General features: G+C 32.0%; 1 protein-coding gene across 1 annotated transcript in view; it reads right to left on the bottom strand.

The window, feature by feature from the left end:
• The window catches only part of IL1RAPL1 (interleukin 1 receptor accessory protein like 1), a 1,500,378-nt gene that overhangs the window by 1,259,953 nt on the left and 223,684 nt on the right, over nt 1–16,741 (bottom strand). Inside the window, exon 2 of the mRNA XM_074214222.1 lies at nt 9,460–9,565. Coding sequence (XP_074070323.1) covers nt 9,460–9,541 — 82 coding nt within the window. The 5' untranslated portion in view covers nt 9,542–9,565. The remainder of the gene's footprint in view (nt 1–9,459; nt 9,566–16,741) is intronic.

Here is a 16,741-nt window from a genome sequence, read left to right on the forward strand (position 1 = left end):
TTTCTCTAAGTATTAAGGCATATTAAATTAACTGAAGAATAGTAGATGCAACAAAATGTTTTCCTAACAGGATTAAATGAAGATTTTTCCATACTTTAAAATTAAACTAATAAAGAAGTAAAATTCTATGAGCTTAGAATTTTTAACTATCCCTAAAGAAAGTTTGAAAAAACAAAACAAAAAGCTTCATTCATTTTGGTACATTTCTCAAATGGAGAGTTTATACACAGCAATGTAATAAAAGGTGGAGATTAAGGGACTTATTTGTCTCTTAAACACAAAGAATTAAATTCATCTCCTGGTAACCTTCAAGGGAATTCATGTACATAAATCATTTTGGCATGTAATGAAAATATTTCTTTAAGATTTCCTCAGTTTTGTTCAGTTTAATTTCACTTTCTTAACAGAGTAGCACCACATTTCTAGTTAAAAGAAAATCTGTAAATAGCAGCAATATAGAATGAAAATATAAACTTATTAATCACCTTAAACAGTAACCTTTGAGGTACATTTTGACCATCCTTATTCAAATGTCAAAAAGCTAAGTATTATAATAATTGTAATTAATATAAAATTTTAATTATATATAATTATATACTATATAAAATTATACACAATGTAATAAATTATTATTATTATTATTATTATTCCCTTTTATCAATGTCCTTAATTAAGATGCATAAAACTTTTATTTGAATATCACATTTGACATATTTTTAAGAAATATTGTTCAGTAACAACAAAAATTTTAGTTATATTGTCTCCATTAAAATCTTTTTAAAATTCATATATTCCTGCAATAAGCCTTACTTTTCAAATCCTAACAGAACAAAAAAATGACATGATTTACTTTTTTAATGTGTGTCTTCAATATACTTTATATGTTTTTATGTTTTCAATATAACAAAATTCTAGTCTAAGAAATTTTAGACACTTATCTTTTGGGTATTTGAATTATATTTCTAAATAAAATGAAATCTGTATGGACTGGTAAAAATAAAATTTCCCTTCATCTATCTAGTTAATGATTCTCAGTAACTGCATATTTAGGGTCTATAGCTTTCCTTCCTGCTTTCCTTAACCATATTATATATCATTTCCTCCTCATTTTAAATGATACATTTCTTTGAATGCCTCTAATTTGCCTTTATTTATTCACCACTGTTGTATTCTGAGGCATCATCACACACTCTTCACAGATATCCATCAAAAAATACAATAGAGAATCAGGAATTGTCACTGACCAAAATTATTAGGTGAATATAAAAGAAATGGCACTACTAAAACATATGAAATATGGGTAATTGATATGAAAATTATAATGTTGGCATTATTCTTCATATGATAAACAATTCCCTTGAAAAGAGTATTGTATCTTAAACTTCATATCTATAGAACTGGTCTTTTAAAAAATTAATAAGAGTTTCTACCAGTCTTCTTTTGTATTCACATACAATATTTTTGTCACAGAGAGCTGTCATTTAGATTTATAGTCTATATATCCATAAAAAATGAAACTGACATCCAATGAGGAGAAAAGCATCTCCCAACTATTGTGGACATATCCATGGCTACATTCTAGATTTCTATTTCTAAGCCAAACTTCCTAGGAGAAAGAAATCCTCTAACAATTATAAAGAATACTGATAAGGAATGAAAGAACTTTTTCTTATATTCCATCCCAAGGGATTTACTTTTCTCCTTAACCCCTTTCTAAATAAATGTTTTTCCACAGAGAGCAGAATATTTGTCAATTGCCTACCAGTCATCAAAGAATACACCTAAAATTGTGAGAAGCTTGATCTGACTAGAAAAACAAAAACCAAAATATAACATGAGGAAAACATAAACATAAAAAATTCAAAAGTCATGATGAATATATAGAATATATAGAATATATAGAATACAATCTCCATGGTTGGGATAAAATCCTAGCAATATGTCTATCTCAAAATACAGGTCTCATCAATGGGTATTCTCTAAATTTAAAAAAAGTCAAGAAAACAAAGTATTTGTCTATTTGTGTTAGCTTTTTGTAACTTTAACATTGTATCATAGATTTAAAGCTAAAGTGAATCAGCTCTGGCTCCTTTAGTGCAACTATCTCATTGTAATGATAATTTCTCTGATTCTGAGTCAGAGAAATTATGTAATTTGCTGATTCATCTGGGGTTTAAGAATAAGGAAATCAGGAATCTGATTCTAGATTCTTTGTATACAAATCCAACACCTCTACACTGTATTGTTGTGTTGGTCACCTTTCCCCTAACCATGTTGCATGCAATCTTGTTTTTAATTATTTCATTTTTTTATTAATTATTCAGATACTAAAGGCCAAGAATAGACCAAAAATCAGGTAATAGATGTTTATAGATGTTTATAGAACACAATGACTTCATGTAGTAGAATCAATAGTAGAATAGTAGAATCAATCTCCAAATATGGATTTTTAAGTTTTATTGATATCTTTTACTTTTTTACATAATTTTCATTAACAGATATACATTTATCCCCAACAATGGCTCTATATGATTAAATCTGATATTTTTTGTAAAAAAACAAAATCAGTGGAGAAAGTAGATGTCTGAAATTTTATGTAATATTTTAGAGATAGAGAGAATCTCTCATAAATTTACATGTAACTGATTCAATACAAGTGAACAAGATAGTCCAAGAAAATAAGATAGTTATTGCCTTCAAGGAGCTTACATAAAGACAGCACATAAAGAGAGCTTCAAATATATGTAAAAAAGGTCTTTACATGGCAGTATGGATGTGTAAATGACCAGAAAGTGGCATGAAAACCTGGTTCTGTAAAAGATAATGTTTAAGGGAACTCATGGAAGTAATCCAGGGTTGTGGTGGAAGAGGTGGGGGAGGGGGAATGAAGACAATATCCAGAGTATAGGAAATGGATCTATGGCTTGGTTCTGAGCCAGATAAGACCAAAGCTTACCTATGGGGAAGGAGAAGAGGGAGGAAGGAGGACCTAGGAGTCAAGTTCAAGATTATTTAGGGGAGAATTATACATAGAAGGCATGGTGGAGAGATAGTCAAGAAAGAAAGTTTCACTATTCCTTCTCAGTATACAAGTTTAGTCATTGCAATTAATTTGATTCCAACTATCATTTAGTATTATTTCAGTTTTACATTAATGTAGTCCTTATTGTATTGTTCTTTTACTTCTTACATCCAACAGCAACATTCTTTTATATTCCCCAATAAACATGTATTTTCAATCTTTCAAATAAAGTGCTAATTAAATACCTGACTAAGGCAAATATCTGAATGTGAGCACCTAAAATAAGGAACCTTCCTATGTAGATACAATAAAAACTGGAAATTAGAATATATTCACTTACATATTTTTAAACATATCTTCCTTTAATTTTCTTTCTTTGCCAAGGTCAGGGATTATAATTTTGCAACATTGTTTAAGTTCATTTGATGTGTTCCTTATTTTGCCAAACTATTTTTTTTGACATTTTTCTTTTTCTTTGCTAAAAAGGAAGGTTTTTTTTTTCCTTTATGTGCATTCAATAAATCACAATCAAAAGTCTTGGAATTCAATCCCTGACTTATAGTCTTTCTCTCCTACTCATATCTTGTACTCAGCAAAGGGTACATCAACATACATAGAGATATTCTTTCTAACATCCTAACTTCTCAGTTCCTCAAATTTACTCATTTCATTTGACCTATTTCTCAAACTTTTCTCAGCTACACACAAATATAATAATACCCTGATCGTGCTATTACTCATAAATATTCCACAAACACTGAAAATTCCTTATTACAACTGATTATTATTAAACCTCTTTCTGTGCCTCACAACTGAAACTCTTCTTTATCCTCACCATGACCTCCAAATCCTTGAAACCTCTGTTATCTTTTAAGTTGTCCTTACTATACTAGCTGTACTCTACTCCTTTGCTCATCTTGATACCTTAACTAACCATATTACTAAAATAATATGCACTTTTATTATATTGTTAGTATTGTCCTAAAAAGTTTTTGCCCTGGTTGATTTCCACCATCTGTTGTCTTTGTTCCTACTCACATGCTCTTGAGCAAAGCTGGGAAAAAAAGTCATGAAATACTTTTGGTTTATACATTTGTTTTAAATTTTGGCAACTGGATTTCTAATCCTTTTAAACCTCCCTTACTAACCAGATGAATACTGTAGCTTTCCCAAACTTACTCATATCTCCCCAAATTCCATAGGCTTTCATCTTCTCACATTTTATGAAATCTTGCCTCATATTTTCCTGAAAAAAAATTGAGACCATTCACCAAGTTCTTCCTTTCACATTCCCCATTAATGTGATGCCTTCTGTAATTCTCTCTTCCACCACTCCTCATATGAAGCAGTGGACCTTTTTTTTAAGCCAAACACTTTTACATGCACATGGTGCCTTTCTCTCTTGGATATAAACACCCTACTATTACCATCCTCTCACTTAGGTCTAATTGTCTACTGGTTATTTCTGTATTACCTACAAATTTTCACATCTCCTGAAATAGCCATCATTTAAACCATCCATGTCTACAAGCTATCATCCCATGTCTCCTCCCTTTTTGTGGCTTGAGTACTCCTTGAAAAGACTGATTATAAATCCATGTCTCCATTTTCTTTTACTCTCTTGAAAGTCTTCACTTCAAATTTCCTAATGATCTCTTAAATGCCAAATCTAATGGTTTTTTTCCCTCAATCCATATCCTCTTTAGTCTCTATATAATCTTTGACAATATTACTATCGCTATTGATCTTTTCTTCAATATTCTCTTCTTTTCAGGTTTCTGGAAATAGCCTTTCCTGGATCTTCATCTAGGACACCCTTGATAATTATAGGTTCCCCCCAGGGCTTTGTCCTGGGCTTTTTTTCTCTTCTTACTCTATATTATTTCTACTTAGTGATCTCATTAGCCCGGAGAGTTTTAATTATAATCTATTGTTTGATGATTTTCAAGTCTATTAAACCAGCTCTAAGGTCTCTTCTGACCTCCAGTCAAAATCTTAATGGACATCTTGAACTGGATATTTTGTAGACATCTTAAACTCAAAATGACCAAAGTTGAATTTATCTTCCCTTTCAATTTTCTCTTCTTCCAAACCAACCTATTACTATCATATGTAATACCACCAGTCCAGTCTCTTAGATTCGTAACTTCAGTTTCATCCTCAATTCCTCACTCTTTTGGGGCACCCTTTTATTCAGTCTATTCTTATGTCTTATTAATTTTTCCTTCATAATATCTCTCATAAATAAACTCTTTTCTACTTTGACTCTGTCATCACTATGATGCAAGCCCTCATAACCTCATATACTTTTGGTTGGCCTTTCCTTGTCCTATACTACCTGCCCCACTCCTCTCCCTATCTAATCAATTCCAAATCTTACTGACAGAAATAAATAAAAATGCTCCATTTTGCATTCAATACCCTTTATAATCTGGTCACCTCCTACCTTTCAAGTTTTTTTCACCTTAAATCACAGTCTGTATTCTGTAATTAAGTGACATTTGCTGTTCCTTATACAGGACCCTCCATCTCCCACTTTGTAGATTTTTTTTCTCAGGGTTGGAATTCTCTCAATCATCTCTGCCTGTTTGAGTACTAGGATTCCATCAAGCCTTAGCAAAAATTAAACCTCCTCCGGGAAGATTTAATCCCATCCCCATTAAGGGGATTAAGCTAATGTCTTCCCTCTGTTTATTATCTCTAATTGATCCTGTATGTATCTTGTTTGTACACAGTTTTTTGCATGTTGTCTCCCATATTAGACTGTTAGATCTTTGGGAGCAGTGAATGCCTTTAAATTTTTTGTGTGCTCATAGGGCTGCACAATAAATAATTATTGATTCCTTGACTGAGAAGGGAATTGGGAAGAATATATTCAGAATTGAAGATGATATGATACAAATTATATTAATATCTTTTAAGAAATTGTAAAATGCTATAAGACCTTTTAAAAATATGTGCATCTACACTGTTTTTAAAGACACACATATTTACCAAAAATTTATTTTTTTAATATCTGAATCTATCAGAACATCCTACAAATAATGATTACATTTCTTTCCATACTTGTGGGGTCATCTTTGCTTTTTCTTAAATGTTCCTTACAAAATCACAAAAGATAAATTACAATTGTCAGATGACAAAGTCTATTTAGTAACAAAGACTGAAAATGTTTCCATCAGTGTTTATTTTTAAAATCATACTCAGTCCAAGAATAGTAATAATACCTGCTGCAATCCACAAATATATGGATTTCTGAAGCGTTTTTGAAAACTTCATGATTTTTTCTTTTTTTAATACCTCCATCAAGACCATAAAAACTATAACTGCTCTATTACATTTCTAATTTGTTTCTTAAATTAATGGCAACGGGGGAGTAATCCAATGTGACAAAAAAAGCTGCATCCCCAACATGTGTACAGAGATCTCCTATTGTTTCAAATTAGAACTGTTAATGAATAACAAATATCTAATTCTTATTGTCTATGAAGTGACCATATGTTAAAAATCTAAAGCAAAACCATTATTCTTCTAGAAATTTTATCATGACAATATCAAATCAACAAACTTTTAATTGGTGCAAACTTAAAAGGTGCACTTCATCACAATTAAAGTAATCTTTGTTACTAAAAATATTTAAGATGAAGATTCCAGTAATCATGATTAAATAAAATACCATAATATTACTAACAGACATATAACTAATAAATATCATGTGGTTTTGAATTATGTTTCATTATATGGGTCTAGAATAGCTACAACTTTAAGGTTAGAACATCAAAGACTGTACCAAATGGTGGGAGAGAAAGTAAGATAATGAGTCCTTTTACAGTCTCCAGAATCGAAAAGTCATACCATACATCTTAAAGAGTTGTTGTTCTGTCATTGTAGTGGTAGTTTTTGCTTGATGATTGATCATACTTTTTTGTTAATGTTTTGTTTTATTTTTGTGTGTGTGACTGACTTTTTCAAGTTGTCCATAGAAGGAAGATAGTATCATTATTCCCAAAGTGGAGACTTTATTGATTGATAAGATTGAGAAATACTTAGCTGTAACTAATTAAAGGATATCATTGTACAAAGGAAGAGTGTTAACTTTGGATTGAATGAGCATGTATCTGAATTCTGACTCTCTTACCCTCTTTCTTTTGTGTCCTTAACCAGGTAATTTAAATACTCCTATTGCCTCTTGATCAGTAGGGATTCTCTTCTACTCAACTATCCAGCTACTTTTCTAAAGACAAGGTAATTAGGAAGTGGGGGAAATGAATAAGATTAAAAAAGGGAAACTGTGGATTCATTGATTTAAAGCTTGAATGCCTTTTGATAAAATGAGGCCTAGAGACAACAAAGAGGTTTGAACACCAGGTCCTCTCCCTCCATATGGAGTATAATTTCATCAGCTCCTTAGGGTTCTCATTTTAATAGAATTAAAAGTATACCCTCTTTAACTGAAAATAACAATATAACTTCTCCAACTTCTAATTTCCAAAAAAGATAGTAACATATATCTAAAGATGCTGTCCCAAACACAAAATTAAAATGGAACAAATTGTAAATATAACCACGCATGTTATGCATCATATTGCTAATTCCAAAGATTATTAAATATGTCTGTTATACATTTTCTTACATTGGAGAAAACAAAACTGCATCAAATTGCATAAAACTGAGAAACTTTCATCAGATCCAGGATATTAGTTATAAACTCTCTTCCCATAATCTTGTCTTAATAGTTAAAGTAAAATTTGAATTTCTAATAGGTCATTGACCTCTCTAAGGTCTATACATGAGAAATAAATAGCTAAAGTAAAATTCTCCACATTTCTAGTTATAAAGACCAGACACTGAGTACTGGAAGGAGCCATGAAGACCATCTAGTTCTATGTCCTAACTTTGCAGATGAATAATTGAAGTCAAGAGAGTTTAAGTTACCTGGTTAAGGACATAAAAGAAAGAAGTAAGAGAGTCAGAATTCAGATGCAGTTTCTTTCAATCCAAAGTGAAAACTCTTCCATTGTACAATGGTATTTAATTAGCTCCAACTATATGTTTCTCAGTCTTACACTAAAATACTACACAGATTAATAAAAGTTTTGAAAAATCCAAGTTTACGTCAAATAATCAGTTCCCCATGGAGGCTTGATTTTCATTTGGACATTTATGCTTAACAATTTAATTTTAAAATTCTATATATATCCTCCTGCATGTCAATAGAATACTCAATTGAAACCCAGAAAATTTGTTAGGATTAAAACTCTCCTTCTTACATACACCCAAGAAAGCCTGTAAGATATGCCAATCAAATTTTTACTTAGAATCAATTATTTTCAATTTAATAAATTTCTTGTGTGAAAAAACAAAACTTAAAAGACTCCTACACATATAGATTAAATTAATGTTACAAAAAAGCTTTAGAATTATACTCATTACTTTTCAGGAGCCCAGTAATTTTCTATCAGTATTGGTTCCAGTTAAAGAGTCTCTCTATAGCCCACCATATTTATTAGGGAAGTAAATATAATTATTTACAGTACTTCCAGGAAATATGAGAGGAAATAAAACTTTATAGTTTCAAATAATAACAAATATATCACAAGTTATCATTTGGCCCTACATGGATTCCTAACTCAGAATGATCATCTACTTAGCAATTTTTGAACATAACTTTACTAATGTTTCTGATACTTCCACTAAAAGTAATGTGCTATGTTTGATTATTTCAAAATAATTAATCTATTTATCAATAAGGAAGTATTTCCCTAAATATTTTCATTAAATTTAAAATTTTTACATTAAATACCAAACCTTTTCATACTCTGTATATTAATATATGTCTAACTACTTATTATCTTATATGTGGTATTATTTCTCACAATATTTTTTGTTTAGTTTTAGTTATCTTTCTAATTCTTAATTCATATATAAATTGAATACTAAAATTTTGAAACAAATCTGTCCCAGAAAGTACTGATAATTAAAATGATTCTCAAAAGTCAAGATAGATATTTTAAAATATCAATATTTTATTACCTCAAATAAAATTACATCAAATATAAATGCTTTTAAAAAACAAGTATTATGTCCAAGAATCTGTTTTAGAGATATAAAATATACTATTATAAACATCATCCATAAAAAGTTTCCTTTATACTATGATACTACAATGAAATCATATTGACAAATTATTTTGCCCTGAGCTCCAAGTAGCACATTCCATGCTTTTTTAAAGTTTTCTTGAATTAGAGACAAACTTCATAAGAGGGGAATTTTAGTCTTTATTTCCACATTCTCAGAAAAAAAAAAAGATCTCTGTACAAGAATATCACCATTGTCATCATCATGAACATTTACCATCATCTCCATCAGTATGATTCTTATGTAATTCCCAGTGTGGAATGCTCCCAGTGTGGTGGTGGTAATATAAACTGACTTACCCGAACCTCTTTTAGTCACAACCTTCAAACTCTGAGTGAATGTAGCATATAAGAGAATCAAGTGTGGAATTGGAGCTTTCATTTTCCAGCTCTTAAAGGCTGTTTCCTAAAATAGAAACAAAAGAGAAAGAAATTAAGGAAAAATTAAGACTATTCTAAACCTTATTGTTGTGATTTTTGTAGAAATATATGTTTGATAGTCAAATCCTCTAAATCGAAACGGCATAAATATCATGTCTTCCACTTCAACATTAAGAAGTGTCTCTTAAATTAAATCAGAAAAGAATAATCCTGAAATGACTGCAGAATAACTCAGTCTAGCCAGGAAGAATTCATTACAGGCTTATTTTCACTTGAGGATAAGAACCTTATATTTCAAGGAGCAAAACTGTATTTATAAATATTAGAGTCCCTTTAAAATCATCATCATTGAGATGGACCTTTAAAAGAAGGGAATTAGCAAATATTGTCATTGGTTTTAAAATATTTCAATTTGTATTAAAAATGGTTGTAGTTAAGTACTATTCTTATTAGTTGAAGAGGAAAAATAAAATCTGCCACCTGTGACAGTTAATTCAGTAAATTCTTATTGTAAAACTATAAAATCAAATGTGATAACATTTGCAAAGAGGTTAACACGATACTTTGCATGGAGCAGGGGATTTAATACATGCTTATTCTAATTATCTATCCATAAAAGGCTGCCTAAAGAGTTAAAAATATAAAAAGGGGCTACTGTCCTAACTGAAAGCAAATCCACTTTCTCTGAGATAGTTGCAGACAGAGTATCTTCTTTTCATTTATAGTGTTCTCAGAGGGATAGTATAGAACCCAGAACCTACATTTTAGACAAGGAAAAACACATCAGTTGTAATTAACAGAAATGGTCACTGTCATCCTCAGGGAATCTTAAAAAATGAGAAAGACTAACAGTAGCTCAAAGAAAGGAATTTTTCAAAAGGAACATGGTAGAACAGTTCAAATATATTGTCAACTCTTGACAGCACATTTCCTTTTCAAGACATCTGAAAAGGAATAACATCACATCTTAAATGACTATGATTATGTCTTTATTAAAGATGTGAATACTGGAAAGAGTAATTTGACAGTGTATTTTTCTTTTTCTATTTGTTTTTCTTTGCCCTCCCAGAGACATAATGTGCATATGCTTCCAAGATTTTAAGTTATTAATTCATCCTCAGTTTTAACATATTTTGAGTTCACTGAGGGAAAAAAAAATTAGTTTCTTATTTACAGAGTTGCTATCATCTTTATAAGCCATTATTATTAAAACATAGAGTAAGGAAGCCAAAAAGTGAAGATCTAAGCCATGCTGACATAAAAATTTCTCTTCAGACAAAACTTGTGAGGCTTTACAACCTGAATTTTCTGCCTCAAGAACTTCAATGCTTTCATAATGAAACAAATGAAGGAAGTCTGGTTAGAGCATGAAATTCTATCAGCCATATAGACCAAACTGTGCCACATTCTATTACAAACCTGAGTCATGCATTCCTAAGACCAAAATCCCATTTCTCAGCCACTGCACTAACTGTGACTGTAGGAAAGCCTGAAGTTGATATCTTCAGCCTTCAGTTTAGCAGCAAGAGTCAGCTCCTCTCTCAGTGTGAGTCTAATAAATGCTACCCAGGGAGGGACAGGATCTAACTCTGCACAGCAAGATCCTCCAGCAAATACTCACTGTGAAACTATCTTAGCACTTTATTCTTGTCCAAAATAATATTTTCATTTTATTTCCAAAAAAGGACACATGTCAAAGTCCAAGGATATTTTAAGCATTTAAATAGGTCAGGATAGTATCAAATTGGGGGGAAAAAAACTTAAAATGTAATTGAAAAACCCACTCCTTTAAATATTTTAATATAATAAAAAATAATAAAAAGTACTAACTACAACCATTTTTTTTATTTTAAGGATTTAAAATCTTAGTCAACATTAACTAAGCCTCATGCCACCTCTGTGAGGAAATTGCATTTTATTAAACTGAAAGACAGATAAAATATGACTAGCTATGAAAGGCTGTGAGATAATTATTTCATCGTTTGAATTTTTATCCAAAATAGGTAAATCCTTATAATGATATGTGCTATCATATTTTTGAGATATAAAAACATTACTAACCTAAGAGAAAATTATTCACAATTTATGGATAGAGAAAGAAAAAGAGTCAAGTTAAAAAAAGTCAAAAGTAGAAATTACATCTTAATGGAGTATTCCTTTTGGTACTTTATTTCCTCACTCTGAATCATTCATATGTAATAAACAATAACTTAAAATTATGCAAGAAATTATAGTCAAATGAATAGAGCATATAGTTGAAAGAGTGACAGTGTCACATTAACTTTGGGGAAGTTCTCCTATCAATTTTTATCCCAGTTTCTTAAACTATAAATTGGGAATGTCTCCATCTCTACCTGTCTACAGGGATGTAGCAAATATTAATCAGATATATATGAAGACTGTTTGAATACCTAGAAGGGAAAAATAATATATCCAAAGCAGTATCACAGTGACTGTCAAACTCTGAATGTTCTGAAGTGACTTCCCTACTCATTCACTGTCAGTGGCATTTTGTGACTGCCCATCATGTATGGGTATAAAGAAAAGAAACAAGAATTCAATTTATTAACTACCTTGTACATATTGGGCATTTCGCTAAGCAATTTAAACATGATCACATTTGATTTTTCACAGGACTCTTGGCAAGTTAATGTTTCTATCCTCATTTTACAGATGAAGAAACTGTGACTGACCCAGGGTCACATAGTTGGCAAATGCCTGATGGTATATTTGAACTTGTCTTCCTGACTTCAGGTTCAGTGGTTTATTCCCCAAGCCGCCTAACTGCCTCAACATATATAAACCCCCAAATACATATTATAAACAAAAGCTTGCCTCTCACTTTGTAGCTCCCCTTTACCCAAATGCATATCTATGGACTTTTGAAAGATTTGAATATACTAGAAATTGAATGACTGGTTAGAACCAATCTAAAATTGATTTATCCCAGAAGATCAGTTTAAAGTTTAGACAAGGGAAAGGGGCTGTGATCTTGTTGTTGTCATTGTTGTTGTGGTTGTTCAATCGTGTCTGACTCATCATTACCCTATTTGAAGTTTTCTTGGCAGAGAAATTGTAGTGGTTTAATATTTCCTTCTACAGTTTATTTGACAGATGAAGAAACTAAAGCAAACAGAGTTCAGTGACTTACCCAGGGTCACACAGGCAGCAAGTGTCTGATACTAGATTCTTATTATAGGCCCAGCACTCTATATGTGATGTTATCTAGCTGCCAAGGGGTATAAACTACCAGGGATGAAATGTGAGAGCATCTGGTATATGGAGGAATGCTTTAGGCCATACTTTATAGGACTATAATGGAAGACTAGACTCATAGATTTAGAACTAGAAGGGACCTGAAATACCTTGAGTCCAATCTCTTCATTTCATAGATTACAGAACTGAGGACTAGAGAGATTAAGTGACTTGCCCAAGGTGACACTAATGGTAAGTCGCAGAGCCAGACTCAAAACTTACTCTGTCTATAAATGGAGCACTCTTTTAATTTGATTCAACAAGTATTTACTAAATGTTTAGTCTATGCCAAATACAAAATAAGCACTGCCTGCAAGGAACTGACATTCAATGGGAAGAATACACTAGTAGATAAATATAATTTTAGAAAAAAAGTACAAAATATTTTCTGTGGCAAGAAGACTAGTAATTGGATTAAGATAGGTTTCCTTTAGGAGCTAAACTTTGGAGTTAAACTTTAAAGGATCCTAACTAAGCATTTGAAACAGCAGGCATGGGGAAGGAATGACTTCCAGGCTTAAGTGACAACTTGTGCAAAGGCACAGAGATCAAAGATCATTGTGTAAATGGAATAGCAAGTAAGTCGATTTGAAAAAAAAAACCCTTACAGGTAAATAATATGAAATAATCTTTGATATATGGATTGAAGTCAGATCATTAAGGATCTTAGAGATGAAGCAGAGTTCATTCTGATGGTAAGAGAGACAATGGAATTAAGAGAGCAAGGGAGAGACATGACTGGATCTGTGCTTTAACAATATCACTGGTTACAGATAAATTAGAAAGAGGAAATAAGGAAGATTTGAAGACCAGAGACCAGAGTACAGAGAGGGGGTACTGATAGAATATTTGATGGAACGATGAAAGACATATTGGAGATGTTGAATCAATATTTGAAAAGTGGAGGTAAAAGGTGAAGAAGAATAATGATTTGAAGATGACTAAGGTGTGAACTTTGGTAATTAGAAGGTTGGTGTTATCCTTAATATATGGAGGGAAGTTAGTACTAAGAGAGGGTTTTGGAGAAAGATAAAAGAATTTTATTTGAGATAATTTTTCATTTGAGATATTTCTAGAACTTCTGGAGCATCTAGATGGCACATGGATAGAGCACCACTATTGGAGTCAGAAAGAATTATCTTCCCATGTTCAAGTATGACCTTGGGTGCTTGTGTTCTTTGTGAGCAGGGAAAGTCACAAATGAGCTGGAGAACAAAATGGCCAACCACTTCAGTATCTTTGCCAAGAAAATTGTAAATGAGTTCACTAAGAGTTGGACAAAACTGAAACAACTGAACAACACCACAACAACGTGGGACTATTAATTAGAAGTATCTAATTAGGAATTAATGATGTGGGATTAGAGTTTAAGAATAAGATTGGAGCTAAATATACAGATCTGGGAATTGTCTAAATTAGAGACAATAGTTGGGAACATAGGTGTTTATGAGGTCACCCAGTGATAGAGTAGAAAGAGACTGAAAAAGGGCTCTGTACAGACTTCTGAAGTGTGTTTATGCATAGGAATTGGGATCATGCTTCCTAGCCTCTCTGAGGGAAAGTAAACTAATTTTTCTAAGGATACAGTGAGTCATTTACTGGCAATTACTCAAATATTTATTTCAGGACTTTGTTCAAAGTGCAAATACCACATTAGCATTACACAATCCTAGTGATTTAATGTCTGCAAAGTATACTTAGAACATGATTAACACACACAGGGTGTTATACTGAGTTGTTACAATAGATAAGTAGTTATACAGATATCATGTTTTATATATGGTTGTATTTGGGGAGGCTTCCATATCCAAACCGTAAACAAAATGTCAGCACTTGTCCAAGGTAAAATTGTTTTGTTTTATTTTTTGTTTTTATAAAGTTTTTCTTTGGTACTCCCTACCTGGGTTAAATTCCATCTCTGATACTTAACTATCTGAGTAAGTTAAGCAAATCATAAAACCTGCTTGGATCATCCTCAGAAGAATAATGAGGGGTTGAGCTACATTGCCTCTGAGGTCCCTTCAAGCTCCAGATTCCTGATCCTCCTTCACAGCCTCTGGCTCAGACATAGCCCAGAGTAGAGACAAGGACACAGAAGTCACTATTCAGGACATATCTGTCCTTGATCTTGTAACATCATCTACTATAGAGTCAAGTTTCTTCTGTGTCCAAGACCAAGAGGGTTGACAACTTGGTATACAAGAGTCCCCAGAAACACATACAACACAGGCACATATGGAATACTACCTGGGATCTTCAAATCTCCAGAACTCTGCCAAAATTTTGCCCCAAGGTGACACATTTTCTTGCCCATACCTCTACCCCTAAGCAATCAACTCTGTAACTTAAGAAGGAACAATGCATCACAGCTATAAGAGATTCTGCCTCTGTTTATCTCTTTGTTTCTCTTTCCAGTTTCTCTGTTTCTGTCTCTGAATCTTTCTCCTTTTATCTCCTGCTTAGAAAAGTTTCTTTGATTCCTGTCTCTGATTTTCCTGACATCCTGTTCGTTTCTCTTCCTAGTCACCTATTATATATATCCCACTGATTCAAAGCTTTGTCCAAACTACTTGTCATATTCTCCTCTAAAATGTCATATATATTGGTATTCTTGGTTTTACTAGGTGTGATTTCCCCCTAGGTATTAGTATGCTGCCATTTTAAAATTATACTCTTGGAGAGCTAGATTCCTTAAGATCAAAAAAAGAAAGAGAATGGTGAAATTTCAGGTACCTTGACTGCTGAATAAGATATTTTTGCATAAGGGAATCTGCCAAGAATCTCTCAAACTGAATCATAATTGGACTATAGTTATAAATATTACTGCATTCTATGTTGTTACAATATTCCTTTGACTAGTTCTGTGATTTTGATAAAATCTAAGCCTCAGTTTCTTCATCTGTAAAATGAGGAGTCTAGTCTAGAGGTCTAAAAACTTTCCACCCTATCAGTTTATACCAGCTTAATATTATTGTATTGTTTTTTTCTCAATCTTTGAAAACATAACATTCCTAAACTATTGTTGAAACAAACTTGTTCCTCTAATCAAAAAGCATTTATTAACTGTCCATTTGTGCCTGACATAAAGTATATATTTTTTTCTGAGTACATAATTTACATAATGTGATACGTGTTAAATATGTTGTATAGATTCCCTATGGAGAGGTTAAACTAGATTCCATATAACCTCAACAACTAAAATACCAATTTAAATAAAGTTACCAAAAATCGTGGAGTTCAAAGCTAATCATGGGGAAAATTGCTTCTTACATTATAAACCTTTAAACTGTTGGGTTGGGGAAAATTAGTGTAATTTTCCTTAATAGATCAATCAGCCAATCGCATACAAGCCACCTGGGCCACTCTGACTTTGAAGACATTTTAAAAGCTTAAGGGTCAAACTGCTTCAGCAACTTTCCCAGAACTTAGAGATTTACTGAAAAATTGGTTACTATCAGGAAACAACATATGACCCTGAATTCTGAAATTAATCTGTGCATCCTTGTAGCTAAGAGAATTTTCTAAAGATTTTATCATTAAATCTATTTTTGATCTATCCATAGTATATGATTACTTATGGTTTGCTATATGTCATATTCTATGTCCTGCTCCAATGTATCCAATCTACCACTAGCATTTATTAAGCACCAGGTACTAGCCCAGGTGAGAGTATACAAAGACAAAAATGTGAGAGGCCCTTCAGTCAAGAACATTACATTCCTTGAGGAATCAACTTGTGTAAAAGCAGATGTCATATATCTGCTTTTACACAAGTTGATAGGATGTGTGTGTGTGTCTATATATATACAATTATTGGGGGACATATATATGACATCAACTTTTACACAAGATAATAGGATATATATATTAGTATATATATTTATTGGGGGGACACTAGAAGTTGGACATTAAGGAAAGTCCTGATGAGGGAGAGTACAATTAAGCT

Source organism: Macrotis lagotis, chromosome 1 (assembly GCF_037893015.1).
Source record: "Macrotis lagotis isolate mMagLag1 chromosome 1, bilby.v1.9.chrom.fasta, whole genome shotgun sequence".
NCBI lineage: Eukaryota > Metazoa > Chordata > Mammalia > Peramelemorphia > Peramelidae > Macrotis > Macrotis lagotis.